Source organism: Pinus tabuliformis, chromosome Q, assembly GCF_031772625.1.
Source record: "Pinus tabuliformis cultivar Carrire ecotype Pingquan chromosome Q, CPIR1, whole genome shotgun sequence".
NCBI lineage: Eukaryota > Viridiplantae > Streptophyta > Pinopsida > Pinales > Pinaceae > Pinus > Pinus tabuliformis.
The window spans coordinates 154,530,766-154,547,248 of NC_142296.1; the positions used below are offsets into that span (position 1 = coordinate 154,530,766).

Genomic DNA, 16,483 nt, shown 5'->3' on the forward strand with positions numbered 1-16,483 from the left:
TTATGAATACCTCCCTAGTTAAGAGGGAATGTTGAAAAATGTAACTAGTGTTGGTCTTCATAATTGTATTTGAGTTATAATGAAATATATTTGTCAAGAGAAAGAAAAATAAATTGACTTATTAAGGCATGGGTTTCATGTTTGGGTCAATTGCTTTTAGGTCAAAGCCTCCATTGTAGGCTTCTAGGGTTTATGTCAAGTGTCCTTGTCCATGTCATAATGTAAAGAACCCTTCTTGGGATTTATTTGTCAAAGAAGAAATTTATTTTATTGTATTTTAGGTCTTCTAGGCCTCCTCCACCAAGTCGGCCTCAAGGAAGGACAAGTCGGCCTCAAACAAGGGAATTCAACCTCACAAGAAGCCTATATATTGGAGCAACTCGACCTCATTTGAAGCACCAACTCAACAAGTTTGATCTGCAGTTTTTGGGCTAAGAAAAAGTGTGAATTTCAAGGGGAGAAGAGGAAAAGTCTAGTAAAGAAGAAGGAGGCCAACATCTTGCTAAAGAAGCTGAAATTTCTCTCTCTTATCTCACATGTGCGAAGTTTTGGATTGCTGCTGGGGGCCAAAATTCTGCAGTTGCTGGGGAGGCCGAAATTCTGAAGCTATTGGTGAAGCTAGGGCCAGAATTTTTGGGTTGATGTTGGGTTGTAGTTGTTGGACAAGAAGATACTATTGAAGGTTGTTGTATCTCATTGGAAGGTTGACTTGGTGGAGGAGGAAGGTTTGTAGGTCTAAGGTCTTGGTCTATCTCATTTTGAATTACTAAAGGAAGAGTTCTTGACTAGGTTTTCCCCTACATAGGGGTTTTCGCCCTAGTTTAGTGCCTACATATAGTGTCCTTGACCTTCGTGTTTTGGTTTTGGTGATTTCTTGTTGAACTAAGATAAAAGAGGAACACAAGAAAGATAATAAGAACTCAGGGAAATCACAAGTAACTATCAACAAGAGAAAATATTTCTACCTTTCTGATTTTCTAACACGTATATCGCAGCTAGTGCCGCATGTTAGGAAGCAGTGTGGCTTCGAAAGCTACTTGCAGGGCTATTTGATCAGGAGCTTGAGCCAACCTTGATATTTTGTGATAATCAAAGTTGTGTTAAGCTTTCAAAGAATCCAATTTTTCATGACAGGTTGAAGCATATTGAGATCAAATATCACTTCATCCGAGACATGGTGCTAAGAGGAGCAGTGGAGTTGCAGTACATATACACAGATGAGAAAATTGCAGAGATTCTCACCAAGCCTCTATCTAGAGTGAAGTCTGTATACTTCAGAGATAAGTTTTGCATGATGGAATGTCTCCCTCATTAAGAGAGATGGTTAGTGTCTCTACAAGATTAGGACAGACCATCTCCTAAAGCTAGACTTTCGTTGGTTCATAAAGGACATTAATCAAGGGAGATAGATACATTCACCTGAGAAGCCAATGGGACTTGGTTGGGTCATAAAGGACTTTGACTAAAGTTGAATGGCCCAGGGCAATTATAGTATTGAACAGATCTTCTCCTAAGAAGCTAGGAGGACTTGGCTGCCAGTAGGACTTGGATAGGTCATAAAGGACTTTGACTAGAGGAGATACATGTAATTCACCTAAGAAGACATAAAGGACTTTAGTTGAGGGTGAATGGTCCAATGGAACATTCTCTCCTGAGAAGCCAAAAGGCCTTGGTTGGGTGATAAAGGACTTTGACCAGAGGAGATTAATACATTTACCTAAGGAGCCATAAAAGATTTTGGCTAGACGTAAAAGGCCCTGGATACTCACATTGCTTACTCCAGGATGGATTGATTTATAGACATGCACCAACATAGCAATCTCATAAACTTTTCTTATGGAGGAGGAATTTTAACTGAAGAGAATCTGCTGCAGCCAAGGAGAATACCTCCCTAAGAGGGAATTTTGATTTTTGTGTAGCATCGGGAGGTATTCCTGCATGCCAAGAGGCCTCCTAAGTCGGCCTAGAAGAATTATGGAAATTAAAATAAATTAAATTTTATTTTGGGCATCATGTAGGCTCGAGAAGTCAAGTCGGCCCCACCATGAAAGGGTGTGCCCCTTGGTGAAATTCAAACTCATTTGACCTATATAAATACATGATGTGCTACTCCACTTTGACAATCATCATCAACACGACATCCTATCTCTCTAAGAGCACTCGCACATGTGGAGAAATAAGGAAGAATTGTCTGAATTGTCTGATTTGACTGAGATGACTGAGCTAATTTCTTGATTGTTTGACCAATCTTTGACCGTGTCAACAGAGTTGTTATTTGGCTGAGTGGGAATTGATTTGCATCTGTTGTTTTCATATTCCTAATTATGTGTTTAATTTCCAACATATAATTAGTTTTTGTTTCAAGGGTTAGCAATGTGCATAATGTTCACCTCTTGTTGCCACTTTTTCATGAACGATTGAACAATTTGTCAGGTTTGCATTTTCTGACAAGCATTCTATGTGTCCATTTGTTGTCATTTTTTTTCTCCTAGGTTGACAACCACACTGCCAACAAGCCAAAGGCTTTGGACCTATTTTGGCAAGATAGTGAACCTTTGGACTCAGAGTGAGGAGAGTGAGGTGTCAGCCTTAGCACCGCTGCCTACGCAGACTGAGACAGCCACCAATAGACATTCACTTCCAGACACAGGACCACCTTCAAGAGGATGACCCATTGCCCTTGCCCGTAAAAGGGGCAGAGGGAATCAATAAGTAGATTGATCACTGTAGATGACTCATGACGATGAGACACATTTAAATATTTTATGTATTTTTTGACATGTGTATTCAATTTTGGGACTTGCCTGGACAAATATCAGTGTCAACAGTTTATCTCTGATGTATCATTTGTCATCTAATATATCACTTCTCTTCTTTCATATATTAGTAATTTCATTTAAGATCACATCCCTGCCAGACACTAAATTGAAATATGGGACCCCTCCATAGCAATTTGACTGCTTAATCTATGAAGTGTACATACTCTACCCCCCCTCCATATTTAACCTGTGACCTCAAATTAGGCAACAAGCTCATTTCGATTAGACAATGTGATTATTGATGTTGTTGTTAGTTCCCTGATTTTTCTGACGGCCACTTTTTAGTAAAAAGTTTTTACTGACGCCAATATTTGCAACATTTCTTCAAATCCAGCATAAAATTAAAAATGTCTACTAAATAAGACCCAAACAGCCACGGTTAAAAACGCATGGCGCAAAACTCTTCAAAAAGTGCTGCAATATCTCAGAAGACTAAAATAAACAAACAGCCATTGAAAGAGAAAGAAATAAAGCTTCCCTGATTTTATTTTCAAGATGTTTCCTCATAAATGCGGTACTTCACTCTCCAGCTCATCCTTTAATAAAAGTGATTAAGTTTACAAGAATCTAGCTATTGCAAATGCAAATATGAATAATAGATGGCAAAGATAATAAACAATTCAAATTCAGAAACAGATGCAGTACTTGTCTTCAACCACTCTCTTGTTTCTGGACTCAATGTAAGACATGTAGTGCTAGAAAGTATGAGGTATATAGCATTTCAGTTTTAAAGGTTGCGTCCAAGTAATTTATTTTCAACAACTAAACTTTCGTTGAGGCTATCACACTTTATTCAAAAGAACAAAAGGAATCTTCAATTTCATTATCTTCAATAACAAAGTTATAGGAGGGATCAGGTTAACTCTGGAACTTGAACTTATTTAACCTCAATGCTTTCATATGTTGTCAACCTTGACCATATTCGTTCCCTGCTGATTGCTCCCCGAAGTTGTTGCTGAACCAGATCAACCCAAAATGCTCCTTCTCCTCCCATATTATTTTTACCCCTGTAAGCAGTGGCTCGTGGACCAAAGTATCCAAGAAACTCCCGCCGTAGACCCACCTCCGTAGTGAAGTGATATACTTGATCTATAGGAATTAAATTGGCCAGTGTATCCATTAATTTACCATTCATTTCGAATAAGGTGGAAGAAAATTGGGGGCAAGAAACTTTGGCTGGTCCAAGTTTCATAACTGCAGCCATACTGCTCAGTGCCAGCATAAGAAGAGACAAATCACTTGCCCTACTTGAACTCAATGGTGCTCCCTCCCATTCTCTGGAACCAATGAAAAAACATTTCTGTTACAGATAAATCTAATTCCATTTCTGCTCAACATTTCCCATCTAAAAACTTGCAAAGCAATTCTGCTACTGAACATTGTTGTAAAGTGAAGAACTGCTAATTCTAAAGCTTCAATATTTACTTACAGTGATGTTACTGCAGTGAAGCGTGGATCATTTTCTAAGATATTGATAATGTTTGTTACAACAGCAGGATGTTGTTCAGACCAAAACCATTCGCATGCCACAGGGTCCTTGGAAAACAGTTGATCTCTAATTGATTTTTCCAATGGGCTAGATTGGCGTAGTAGACTGCAGAAAAATGTCAGTACGTTAGAACCAAATGGTATCTCATATAACAAAGAAAATCGTAAACTGACCTACTAGAACATGAAAGAGTCATGTTTATTAAACAACTAATGGCCTAAAGAAAGGTCAACAGACCGCTAATGGAGGAAAAGATAGCAAGTAAACGTAATGCAGCATTAGGCCTGCCGTGCCCATTTGCAGGGATTAGAGTAAATGAGAATGCATGCACACTGACAAACATTCCAAGACCAAAATGTGAAAACAACAAATTAATCTCCATTGCAAACACGTGCTATGGTAATTGGCTGCTAGGGGTGATTACAACATAGTGGAATGGAAGGTGTAACAGCCTGCACTGCTATCAATTAAATGGGGGGAGCTCTGGGCACAGATTTCTTACTAGATTATTATAAGCATAAGGGAAAGCAATCAAGATACCAAATCAGAGTGCACAATAAATTATCTGGTAAGATGAGCCCATAGTTAGGAAAATCTGCTTGCTTTTGATCCATCCACATGCCTCCTAGCCCTAGTTATTGTGTCAGAATTGTTTCCCATCCACATATATAGGCAACAAAAGGAGAAAACTTTTCTTCTCTGATGCAGATTTCCAGACAGCAGCCCCTCAAATGCTCCTTATATATCAGGCTTGGCTCACTCACCCAATCAGCATACTCATCCAATGATGATGGTTCAACACACAAGGTACAATAGCCATTGTTCAATACGAGTGTTTACATTTAATGTATTAGGCATTTAAGTAAGGATCATGGGTTGAAGTCAGATAATGAATCATGATGCTTGGAAGTTATGCTTGTTTCCTTATTTCACCTTGGTGGTCATCAATTCCTTCTAGTCAAGTGTAACCACCCCAGGGATTTTCTTTCCTTGTATAGGAGGGGCGTGAATAGGAGACTGAGATAGAGATAGTATGTCTATATCTTTCCATACCTAACACTTTCCACTCAACCCTTTCTCCATTCTCATGCCTTTTGGGTTGGTTGTTATCAGTCACTCATATTGGTTCCCTGTTTGCCTCATCCTATGAGAAGAAAGGGCTTCAAAATGCTTAGAGGTTGATGTTGATGCAAGAAAGAACAAAAAAGCAAGTGCCAAATGTCAAAATGCAAAATAAAGGCAAGGGACGAATCATAGATTCAAAAGCAAAGTTAGCTTGAGCTCTACCCCCATATGAAGCCATAACCTCAAGCCCCATGCACATCACGATTATCAAAATAAAAGGGACTTGAAGAACATCTCAACCCCTATGAGCAATGAATTTCCCATACTAAAAGGGGATTCAAAGGAATCAATGAAGCTTGCAAAACAAGCTAACTAAAGAAAAGCGAAACGCTATTCGAGGAGTGCAAAAACAAAGGCCGAGGAAAGGGTTGTTGGATCCATGAAAAATGGAAATCAAAATTAGATAAGCGCGTGATGTGTTTCATTCAAATGATACACATATAAGTACAACATTCTATGACATTTAGATTCATCTTCCAAGAGGACTCTTGGACTCCCAAGGACTCTTCATATTCCTTTGAGACTCTTCACATTCTTTCTCCAGTGAATAATACAATTTACGATAACCCCTAAGAAATAGGTTTCCAACATTTCTACCTTAATATAAAGGGGTGCATGTGAGTCCAAGTAGAGAGTTGAAATTTGAAGTGGACAACTATCAATCACTGAATATGCTCTTATCAATGAGCTAGAAGTGGACAACTCATAAATTTTATTACTATTTTTTTATTTTTTTTTAGCTGTCGACCCTGACAGTGCGTGTTAGATGAATGGGTTTTGTTACCACAAAATCTAGCAAGCCTTGGAGAGGGAAACTTCCTCCTTCTTAGGCTTCTTTGTCTCAGGTTCTTCCACTTCATCGGTAATATGGGCTTCTTCCTTATTCCTCTTGTTATTGTCCCTTTTAAGCTTAGGACAATCTCTTCTATAGTGCCCATATTCTTGACATCCATAGCACTGCACTTTAGCCATGTTCTTCTTTTTCTTTTGAGGACCAAATTTTCCAAACTTTCTTTTTCTTCTTGCCATAGCAGCATATGCTTGATTCTGCTCATTTGATCCTACATCAGTTTTTGCCTTCAGTCTGGTTTCTTCGATCTTGCATAATGACCATAGATCCTGGAAAGGAGTGGCTTCTTTCTTCCCATAAATACTTGAAGTGAAGTTGCCCCATTCCTTCGGTAGTGCATTCAATACTACAGTAGTCATTTCTTTGTCAAACATTATTTCACCCAGATCTTGAAGTTGATCTCTTATTTCTAAAATCCTCATAAAATATGAGGCTATTCCTTCTTCCTTTGAGATCTTTAATTTGTAGAGTTCTTGCCTTAGAGAGATAACTTCTCCTGCAATACTTACAGAAAACAACTCTACCAATTTGTCATATATTGCTTTTGCAGTGTCTAATTTTGATACATATGGGATGTGAGAGTCTTTGATGGATTCTATGAGAATCCTCTAGGCCCTCACTTCCCCTTTCATGAATCTAGCATGTGCTTGAGTATCTTCTTTGGGAGGTTGGGTTATTGACCCCTTGATGTGATCCATGACTTCATTCTCAATGAGATTTAGGTCTGTTCTTTTCTTCCATGCAAGGAAATTTGAAGCCCCAACCAATTTGTTGCTCTCCTTGCAAAAAGACATTTTGATAGTATCAGATGAAGTCATAAACTTACTTGAGTAGATGTTGCTTTCTTTACTTGCTTCCTCCTTAATCTTGATGTTGATGTAGATAGAAGATTACTCCTTGAAAGATTGATGAGAGAGAGCTTGCTTTACGACCCTTCTTGAATATTATGACAATGTTCTTTGAGCTTCCACTCCTTCGGTGATTGATGATCTCAGAAATGCTTCTAGGGTTTTTGATCCTTTCTTTCTGCTTCCTTCGAGACTCTTGCTGAAGTAGATTTCTTCGATCTAGGGTTTTAGGTATGATTTTGATCTCTTGCTTGGTATTCTTTGTCTTGCCTTGATCCTTTTCTTGAATCGTGATCCTTATGTGTCTCTTTGATAAAATGCCCCTCCTTGACTTCAGCACCTAAGCTCTGATACCATGTTGATAAATCTAGGGTTTCAATAGTTAGGAGATTTCTCTTCTTGATAATTGCTTGTGATAGACTTTTACTTCTTGATTATGATCTTCTCTTCTTAAGGTTATTATTGTGTTCTTTTCATCAAGACAATTACCAAATCATAAACAACAAAAGACAAGAGACACAGTATGTAGGCTTGTCAGCCAAGGCCAAAACCTCTCACTCTTTGAGAGGAAAACCAAAACGAAATTATTCTTATAGATATTCAATTGATGAACACCAAGACCATGACAAAGACCCTTGACACTAGAGTCCTCCCAAGACCAAGTCACTAGCCTCCTTACTACTCTTCCTCTTCTCTTTCTCGGCTTCCTTCTAGAATCTCGGACTCTTCCTTTCCACACTGCTCTTTTCGGCTTCCTTGAGAATCTCGGTCTCTTAGGTCAACCCTATTTCAGAAACCCTAGAACAATTTCACTCCTTGATTAGTCTCTTCAAGAGAGAGAGACCTATAGCACTTCTACTCAGCTTCTTCTAGTGAGATCCTTTACCCAAACAAGATCACCTCAATGTAGTTGCAAGTTCTTCGACCTTTGCTAGATGCCTTCAGATCTGTTGCCTTCGCATGTGGGAGAGTATACTAGCCCAAATCAGACTTCCCAGAAGTGTTCCTTCCTTCGCTATCCTTCTTTGGTCCTTCGCTTCTTTTTTCTAGTCCTTCTTCGCACTTATGATTGTAGGCTTCTCTTCACCGAATTGCTTGCCTTCAAATGAGGTCGAGTACTGCTATATATACATGTTTGCTCATGTCCTTTAGGCCAACATGATTACTTGAAGGAGGGCTGACATCATCTTCTAGGTTTCTCCATTCGTTGTAGGCTGACTTGAAGAGGGCTAGTGACAAGGTCTTGGAGGATGTCTTTACATAGACAAGTGTGACTCTTTACAATGTGTAACATGTCTCATTACATGAAAATGACTCTTTATACTTTATGACTAGATGACAAAATTCCTAAAAGCTCTCAATGGGAGTCTTAACTTAAAACAAATATCTTGCTCATGAAACCCATGATGCAAGCATTACAATAATTTATTTTTCTTCTTTACATCTCTTGTATAAAATCACAATTACATGTCATTATGAAGACCAGACCTAGTTACATTTTTCAACATGTTGTCGGAAGACAGCTACAACGGAGTGCGCGGGGATCAGAGTGACAGCCCCCGCCCTGAGCAGTTGTCGCAGTGCCTGTACAATCTGAGTGACAACAGATCCATTATCCATCCATGCACTTGAGTTGTGATTGAAGGATTTCTTTGTGGCAAGGGAAGGACAAGATAGTTGGGAGACATCTACAAGGTCAAGATCTATAAAGGGTTGTAATTTCTCCTACATTCATTAATACAAAAAGTGCTTTGTTTTCCTATACTTATGTCTCATTAATGCATATGTATTACAATGCCTTCTTGACTCATTGTTTAGAGATGTTAGTACATGTTATTTGTATGTTGTAGTGCTCTTGCTTGTTTTAGTTGTTTCATAGGTTCCATTTATAGCATTTGGATTTGGAGCTGAAGCATACAAGCAAGGAGAAGAGGAGAACTTGTATTGGATTCCAGGTAGGTCTTTCCTCCATGTTCTAATTTCTCTAAGGAAAGCATAAGTGTTTTTGTCTCTATTGTTTCTAGATCAAGCCACTAGATCTAGGGAGTTCGCTTATGTATGCAGAAGGGAATTATCTGTCAAACACTCCCCTGTTGAGAAATCTTTGGGGCTGCAATTAGGATGATTTCTCTTAAACTTGATAACTGCTTGTGATGTCTTTTTAATTTACTTGATTATTAGCTTCTCTTATTATTATGTTGTTCTTATCATCAAAAACTAACAAAACAAGAAGATCAACAATACATAAGAACACAGGATGTACACTGCAAGCCAAGGCCAAAACCTATCCAATTGAGAGGAAAACCCACAAATCTCTTCTCTTATAGATTCTTCAAATGACGAATTCCAAGACCTCTAGACCAAGACCAATACCCTTCCAAGACCAAGCCAAACCTTCTTGATGATGTGCTCCTTCTATCCAAGTCAAACCCAATCAAATCTCTTCCAGCTGCACAACTTCAACCCCCAGCTACAAAATTTCAGCCTCCACTGCAGTATGAAATTTTCAGCCCCTGCAATAGCTACTGCTTCCACACGTGTGAGCAATTCTAGGGCTTCCAAAGCTTCCTTTGACCTTCACTTGGGTTGCTTCTCCTTCTAGGGCTTGTAGGTGACCTAATAGTCCTTTCTTCGACCTTCTTTCTGCAATTTCCTCAACTTCGACCTTGCAGCATCAAAACCCTAGCCTTCCTTCTTCGCACGTGAGAGAGAGAGAGAGAGAGAAATAACCCAAACCTTCGTCCTTCGTCCTTCTTCCTTCTTCGCTAGCCTTCTTCTACTTCTCCTTCGCTTAGATGATGAGAAAATGAGTGAGTGTCCATAGGAGGTCGAGTTCCCTCCTATATATAAGCTTCCAAGGAGGACAACATGCCCTAATGAGGCCAACTTCTTAGCTGCCAGGCCGACTTGGTCTTGGAGGGTATTTTGACACTTTTAAATACAAAATAATTATTTTTACATGTTACAATGTGCCCAATGGGGTCTTCTTCATATGACAATGACTCTTTTGACTTCTTGACCCTAGGACAAACCCTAGAAGCACTCAATGGGTGCTTGACCTCTAAATAAAAAGACTTTGAGCATGAAACCCATGCTACAAAAATAACAATAATAAATTTTCTTTATTTTTACAATATACAAGAATCAAAAGTACATTTCATATTTATGAAGACCGAACCTAGTTACACATTTCAACATCCCCTTCACACATCCAACTCATGAGAACCATGTAGAACACTCCCTCCTAGTGACAAACCAACATCATAACATCAACACACCTAGTCAGTAGGATGCCCCATGAAGAAGATAAACACATGAAGAAGCAAGCACTCATGTATCCAGAGAGTGATCCATTAAGCAGCATATGCAAGTAGCACCAAAACCATGACCATACAGCAAGTAGAGAAGTGAAGCTCCCCAACCAAAGGCCTAATGCCAAAAAAAGAAGACACTCAACGAAGGTGTATCTCCCACAAGTCCATCATAGAAGCTTCAAGGAACCACCAGCAAACTCCATTACATGTGATGAAAATCACAATGTGGAACCTCAAACAATATGAGGTGTAAATCTCTAAAAATATCTTTCCAACGCCTGTAAGCATGCTCCAAACAGACTCTGGAGATCCTCCCAGAAGCCAGCAAATTCTTACTTTCTGCAGTTTCTGCTGGTGCAAATCAGGGTCTAAGACCAAATTTTGATCCCTGTGGAGGAAAATTTGGTGGGAACTAGCATAAATTTTGTATCAAGTGTTGATAGAGTTCTAGATTTGGAGCACTCATTTTCAGACTTACCATAAACTACGCAAGTCAATTTCTACGCCTCTTGCAAAGCAGTAACTTGTCAATTTTCGCACTTGTCTAGCATTGGCTAAAACCAGTGCAATTTGTTGTCTTCCAGAATCCAAACAGTGAGGATTTAGAATCTTTTCACAAAATGAAGTAGTTTGGAATTCCAAGGAGGATAAATATTGACTTGGGGAATTTTTCCAGGTTTGTTGTTCAGAGTCGCTTTCCCTCACAATAATGTTATCTCTGAATAGTAATTTGACCTGTCAATAATGGATCTGGAGCCAATCAGAAAATTGTTTCAAAATAATCCCCCGAATTTTTTGTTTCAAAGGAAAGCCTCAAGGGATCCCAACTCTTGGAACTCAATGTTTTCTCCTCTAACAATCCCATTCATAGGTCTATCCATTTTTGCTTTGATATTTGCTGGATAACATTGAGAATCAATTTTCTAGTTAATATTTTATTTTATGTCACATTAACATCTGTCCTGGACTCCTGACTCCTACAGTCACAAGAAGTGCAAGTCACATTCAAAGAATGCTAGAGAAGTTTAGTATGGTTCTGTTACTTTTGTCTATGACATTACACAAAAACTACCAATACAAATTCCAAAACGCATAGTTTTAAGAGTTTCACACTTGAAACATTTAAAGTTATTCAGACCAAACATTTTGAGTTGCCCCAACAGCCCAGAACAGAGAAAACAACTAATAATGAAATCCACCAAATCAAGCAGGTACTTCGTTTGAACTTAGCATATTTTTCAGACTGCTTCCTGATTCTTTCATTACAATTTACAGTTGATTACTTCTTTTGGACATTCCTAAGTCACAAAGCATGGAAAGCTCCAACGAATAAAATGCTTTGGCAGAAAATGTGGTTGATAAACTTCTGACCTTCGTTGGACGAAAACATTAACCTCTCTGTCTCTGCCGTCCCCTCGCGATGCAATTTCACTGGCTGCTTGTAATAGAGCATGTACAGAAGCCTACAAAATGGGTCCCGTGAAAAACAGCAGCAGTCAGCTAAACATGCAGTTTAAACTGTTGCCTAGAACATTTATTTATTTTATAGTGAATTACAAGCATACAGAATGGTGCCATATCAATCTCCCTAATTGTTGAAACTTTGATATGATATGAAGAGGCTATATTTAATTGAGTTTTGCCATAATCTTTTCCATTTGGTTATCAGCCCATAACTTAGCATAAGTTTTGGAGCAAATCATACTCCAAAATCTTCTGCTATGGGATGCATAAGAAGGGACACAGATAGAAGCATAGCTACACATAGAAATGCAGTGATTCTGAAACTTTTCAGCCCTAAAAATGGGGCAAATTTAGGGTTCTAAGGAAACATATAGACAATGGATAATATGAAGCTTCAAATTAGACATATAACATATTGAAGTTTCACATAATACAACTGCTGATACATCCAATCTGAAATCAGCCATTTTTAAATTTACTGACATGGCACCTCTCAAAGGAGTACATAATATACATTCATAGAGAAAGCATGAATTTATTTTTAGATGCCTACTGAACAATCATCACAGTTTAGCTCTAGAGGTTTCGTTCCTGAAAAATATCAAAACCAAAAGTTCTTTAACAGCTCAAAGAGTTGAAGATCCCTAATCTTTCACGATAAGGAAAATTTATCTTGTAATGTCCAGTGTCTTTTTTGATGTCATGCCGTAATGCTGGCAGTTGCCCTAGTGTAAACATTGTCAAAGCAAATTTGATATCAGATTTTACTGGTTATTACCTTGTAGTTGTTACTCTGTTATAGGCTATCCTGGGGAATATAGGCCACCAAATCTAGCCTAAGCCTAAGTTTGCAGTTCTCAATCTTCAAATGAGGTCTATGGACTAGTGTCATACAATGTTGCAAACATCGGCGTCAGGATAAAATCGGCAAGGGTCCAGAAAACCAAAATATTGTAAAAATTGGGAAAATATCGGTAAAAAAACAGCAAACATCATCAAAATTAAGATACCACCAAAATATTGGTAAAAATCGGCAAACATCGGCTCGACCAAAAAATTTGTGATTTTATCGCAGTAAAATCGGGATGTTTGCAACACTGGTGTCATATGTCACTTTAGGATTTAAAAAAAATATCAGCAAGCATGAATCTTAAATATAAAATATAAATGTTCAGTTTTCTTTGTTTCCAATGAATTGGTTTTGTAATGCAATCAGTTCTTCAGTCTGGAAAGTTCTAGAGCCCTCCTTTTGCTCCCCAGGCTGGTTCACGTTTCTCATAGAAAAGTTTTGCTTTTATTGCTTGGAAGATCTCTTCTAAGATATTCTGAATGGGAAGTACTTTTTCAATCTCTTCTAAGATATTCTGAATGGGAAGTACTTTTTCAACAGAGAAAAAGGCTATTCTGTGACATTACAGAGCAATGTCCCTAGCTATATCTATAGCAATAACAGCTACAAGATATTCAAGCTTACTGATATCTTCTCTAGAGTCTAGGTATGTTGACTGACAAAACTGAGATTTCAAATTAATGCTAAAAGAACCCTCTCTACAAGTCAAACTACAGGATATCCTATTCCTTGACAAGCACAGAACTCTGAAACTATGCTCCATAAAATGTTCCTTTACATATTGAGGCTATTAGATTTTTTTCAAAAAGAGAGAATGAAACCCGTACTAAAGCTGAGAACTGTTACCTTCCCAACTATCCTTAATGATAAAAGCTCTAATCCACAAGGTGCAACCCAAGGGGAAACTATTAGGACAGTCACCACTGTCACCCAACAGACCTATCCTCTCACTTTTGGTTGGATCTTCTCCAGCTCCTGGGGGTATCCCTAGGTATCAGGATTACTAAAGTTAAAACAATGAAGCTCAAAGGTGATGTGAAGAGACAGTTCTAGCAAAACAATGTTTTTGTGTCTTTTTTATAGTATAATGAGAGTAAAAGGGTGATGGAGGATAAGGAACTAATGCTTATCCAATTTTGAGCCTATTAACCTTCAGTTTGCATGAATCTTATACTAATGAACTTTTTTCACCACCCTTGTGATTTTCATCACAAGGAGCTTCAGATAGCTAGAGTTTTCACTTGGTTCCTTGGATTGATGATGACATGCATAGTGATGTGCTCGAGGTTTTGATAGTGTTATGTTTGGTATACTTGCTAATCATATAGAGATAGCATTACACTTGATCATGATGTTCTAGTCTCCACTCCTTACGAGAGTATAGGAAATGAGGATGTATGAATCTGTTGGTGGAACACCCTAACATTTTGGGGTTAAGTGGACACTACATCTGGTGGATCATTTGGTTGATGTTAAAATTGGCAACTAGGGCCAAACTCCATGTGGGTCATCTTATTCATGGCTGATAATATTTTTATTAGACTCCTCTCGTCGAGAGGTGTAGGATTGATCGAAAAATCATCCAATTCCGATAAGTATCTATGGAGATATGAATTTATTTTGATTATGGAAAAATTATCAAGCCTACCAACAACTCATGTAGGCTCAAAAGCCCAACAGTCGAATCTATTCAATTATCATCATATGTGTATAAATACAGGAGGATTTTCCTCATTTGGACTCACTCAACTCATCACATCTCTCTCTCTCTCCAGTGCAGTAAAGAGGCTCTTCTCTCCTGCGCAGTAGGTGATTCTTCTCTCACACGTGTGGAAGGAAGGTGCAAAACCTGAAGTTGCAACTGCAGATCCAAAGTTTGACCAGCGTTGACCATCAGACCTCCTCCTCTGAATGTTTGTTGTACGTGTACCTGGATCTCCTCTAAAGGTTGCATTTTTTAGTGAAGGAATCAAGCCGATCCGATGGTCGGTTTGCAAGATATCGACTGCCCTAGTTTTGATGATGAAGCCGCTAATGCTGATGTTGCTGATCTAGGGTTTGCTACCACTGATATGAATCAGATTTTTGTACTATTTCTCTTTGCTAAATTATTGAAGATAAAATAAGATTTGATCAAAGGGTTTCCCCATATTGGGGTTTGTCCCTAGCTAGCCACCACATCTTGTGTCTCTTGTCTTGGCTTGTTTTCTGTTGATCGTTTAATGTTCTATCTGCACTTTACTTATGCACATGTGATTGCTAATCTGTGAATAATAATAAGAAAGAGAAGTAAATTTCTCTAAGCATAGAACATACCATAAATTAACATGGTATCGACGTTGAGGTGAAGACAAAGCCCGAGCAAGAGCAAGAGCAATCACCGAAGAAAAGATTGGCAAGGCTATCCTAAAAGAACTATGGGGTCCTCAACACTCTTCCCTGCCGAAGACAAGCTCCATGAGAAAGCTGACTATCATGGATGGAAGATGTCTATCGATCTAACCTTAGAAGATCAAGGAGTGTTGGACCATGTGAGAGGCAATATTGTTGAGCCTCCAACAAATGCACCCGTTGCTTCAGGAACAAATGGAAAACCGGCGAAGTCAAAACAAAGAAAATCATAGGACTCTATCGACAAGCGCTTGGTGGCCTACATCTCCAATCTGAACACCTCCAAGGAAATCTATGATAGATTGGTGAGTTTATTTAAAGTTAATGATGAAATTCAAGTTCTGTTTCTTAGGAATAAGCTGAAGGAAATTAAAAAAGGCAAAGATGAGAGTATGCAAACATACTTCTTAAGGATCACCGAGATCAGGAACGATCTCCTATCTATTGGGAGACTATTACTAAGAGGGAAATGGCACTCACAACTCTTGGAGGATTACCATCCGAAAGGTACGTGTTCAGGACTACTCTTCTGAACAATAATGTAATTCTTGGTTTCGAGGAATTAATGGCTAGATGCATTCAAGAAGAAACAAGAGTAGAAGAGCAAGAAATGCCCATGCCTAAAGGTCCTCCTGCTGCCTTTTCTTCTCATGATAAGAAAAGAAATAATTCCAGGACTAAATCAAAAAGAAAGGTTGAACCTAAGGTGGAAAAAAAGGACGATGTTACATTTGCGATAAACCAGGTCACTATGCGAAGGAGTGCCCTAATAGAAAGATCTCGCACCGAGACCATGATCAAAATTTCTGTCATGGCAACCAAAGGAATGGGAAATCTAATAGCAAAGGTAAAAGGAGTGTTGGTAATCAAGGAAGAGGACAACCATTCAAGAAGGCTAAAAATTCCAGGTATGAATCCAACATTGTTGAAAATAAGCAGGATGAATATTATTTACCAGCTGCTCTATCTACCTCTACTCCTTCAGAGTCAATGGGAATTTGGCTCATTGATAGTGGTGCATCAAGGCACTTCACTGGTTACAAAGAAGTTCTCCATAATCTAATAGAGAAGGAAACTAACCTGGAAATTGTCCTTGGAGATAATATGAAATATCCCGTGAAAGGTGTAGGCAATGTCTCTCTTAAATTGAATCAAGGTAATACGATCCACTTACAGGATGTTTTATATGTACCTGACCTCCAGAAGAACCTGGTGTCAATCTTAGCAATGGAAGACAAAGGCTACAAGGTGACTTAAGCAATGGCAAGGTATGTGTATGGAAAAATAATGCTAAAGATGCCTTCACTCTTGGGTTTCGAGTTGATTCATTATA

At 38.6% G+C, this 16,483-nt stretch overlaps 1 protein-coding gene across 1 annotated transcript in view; it reads right to left on the reverse strand.

Annotated features, from left to right (window-relative positions):
• The window catches only part of LOC149218718 (uncharacterized), a 345,217-nt gene extending 333,194 nt beyond the window's left edge, over window positions 1–12,023 (reverse strand). The window contains exons 1-4 of the mRNA XM_089386617.1: window positions 12,003–12,023; window positions 11,817–11,908; window positions 4,249–4,413; window positions 3,706–4,096 (exon numbers count right to left, since the gene is read on the reverse strand). Of these exons, the coding sequence (XP_089242743.1) occupies window positions 3,706–4,096; window positions 4,249–4,413; window positions 11,817–11,908; window positions 12,003–12,023 (669 nt within the window). The remainder of the gene's footprint in view (window positions 1–3,705; window positions 4,097–4,248; window positions 4,414–11,816; window positions 11,909–12,002) is intronic.
• Between the last annotated feature and the right edge of the window lie 4,460 nt (window positions 12,024–16,483).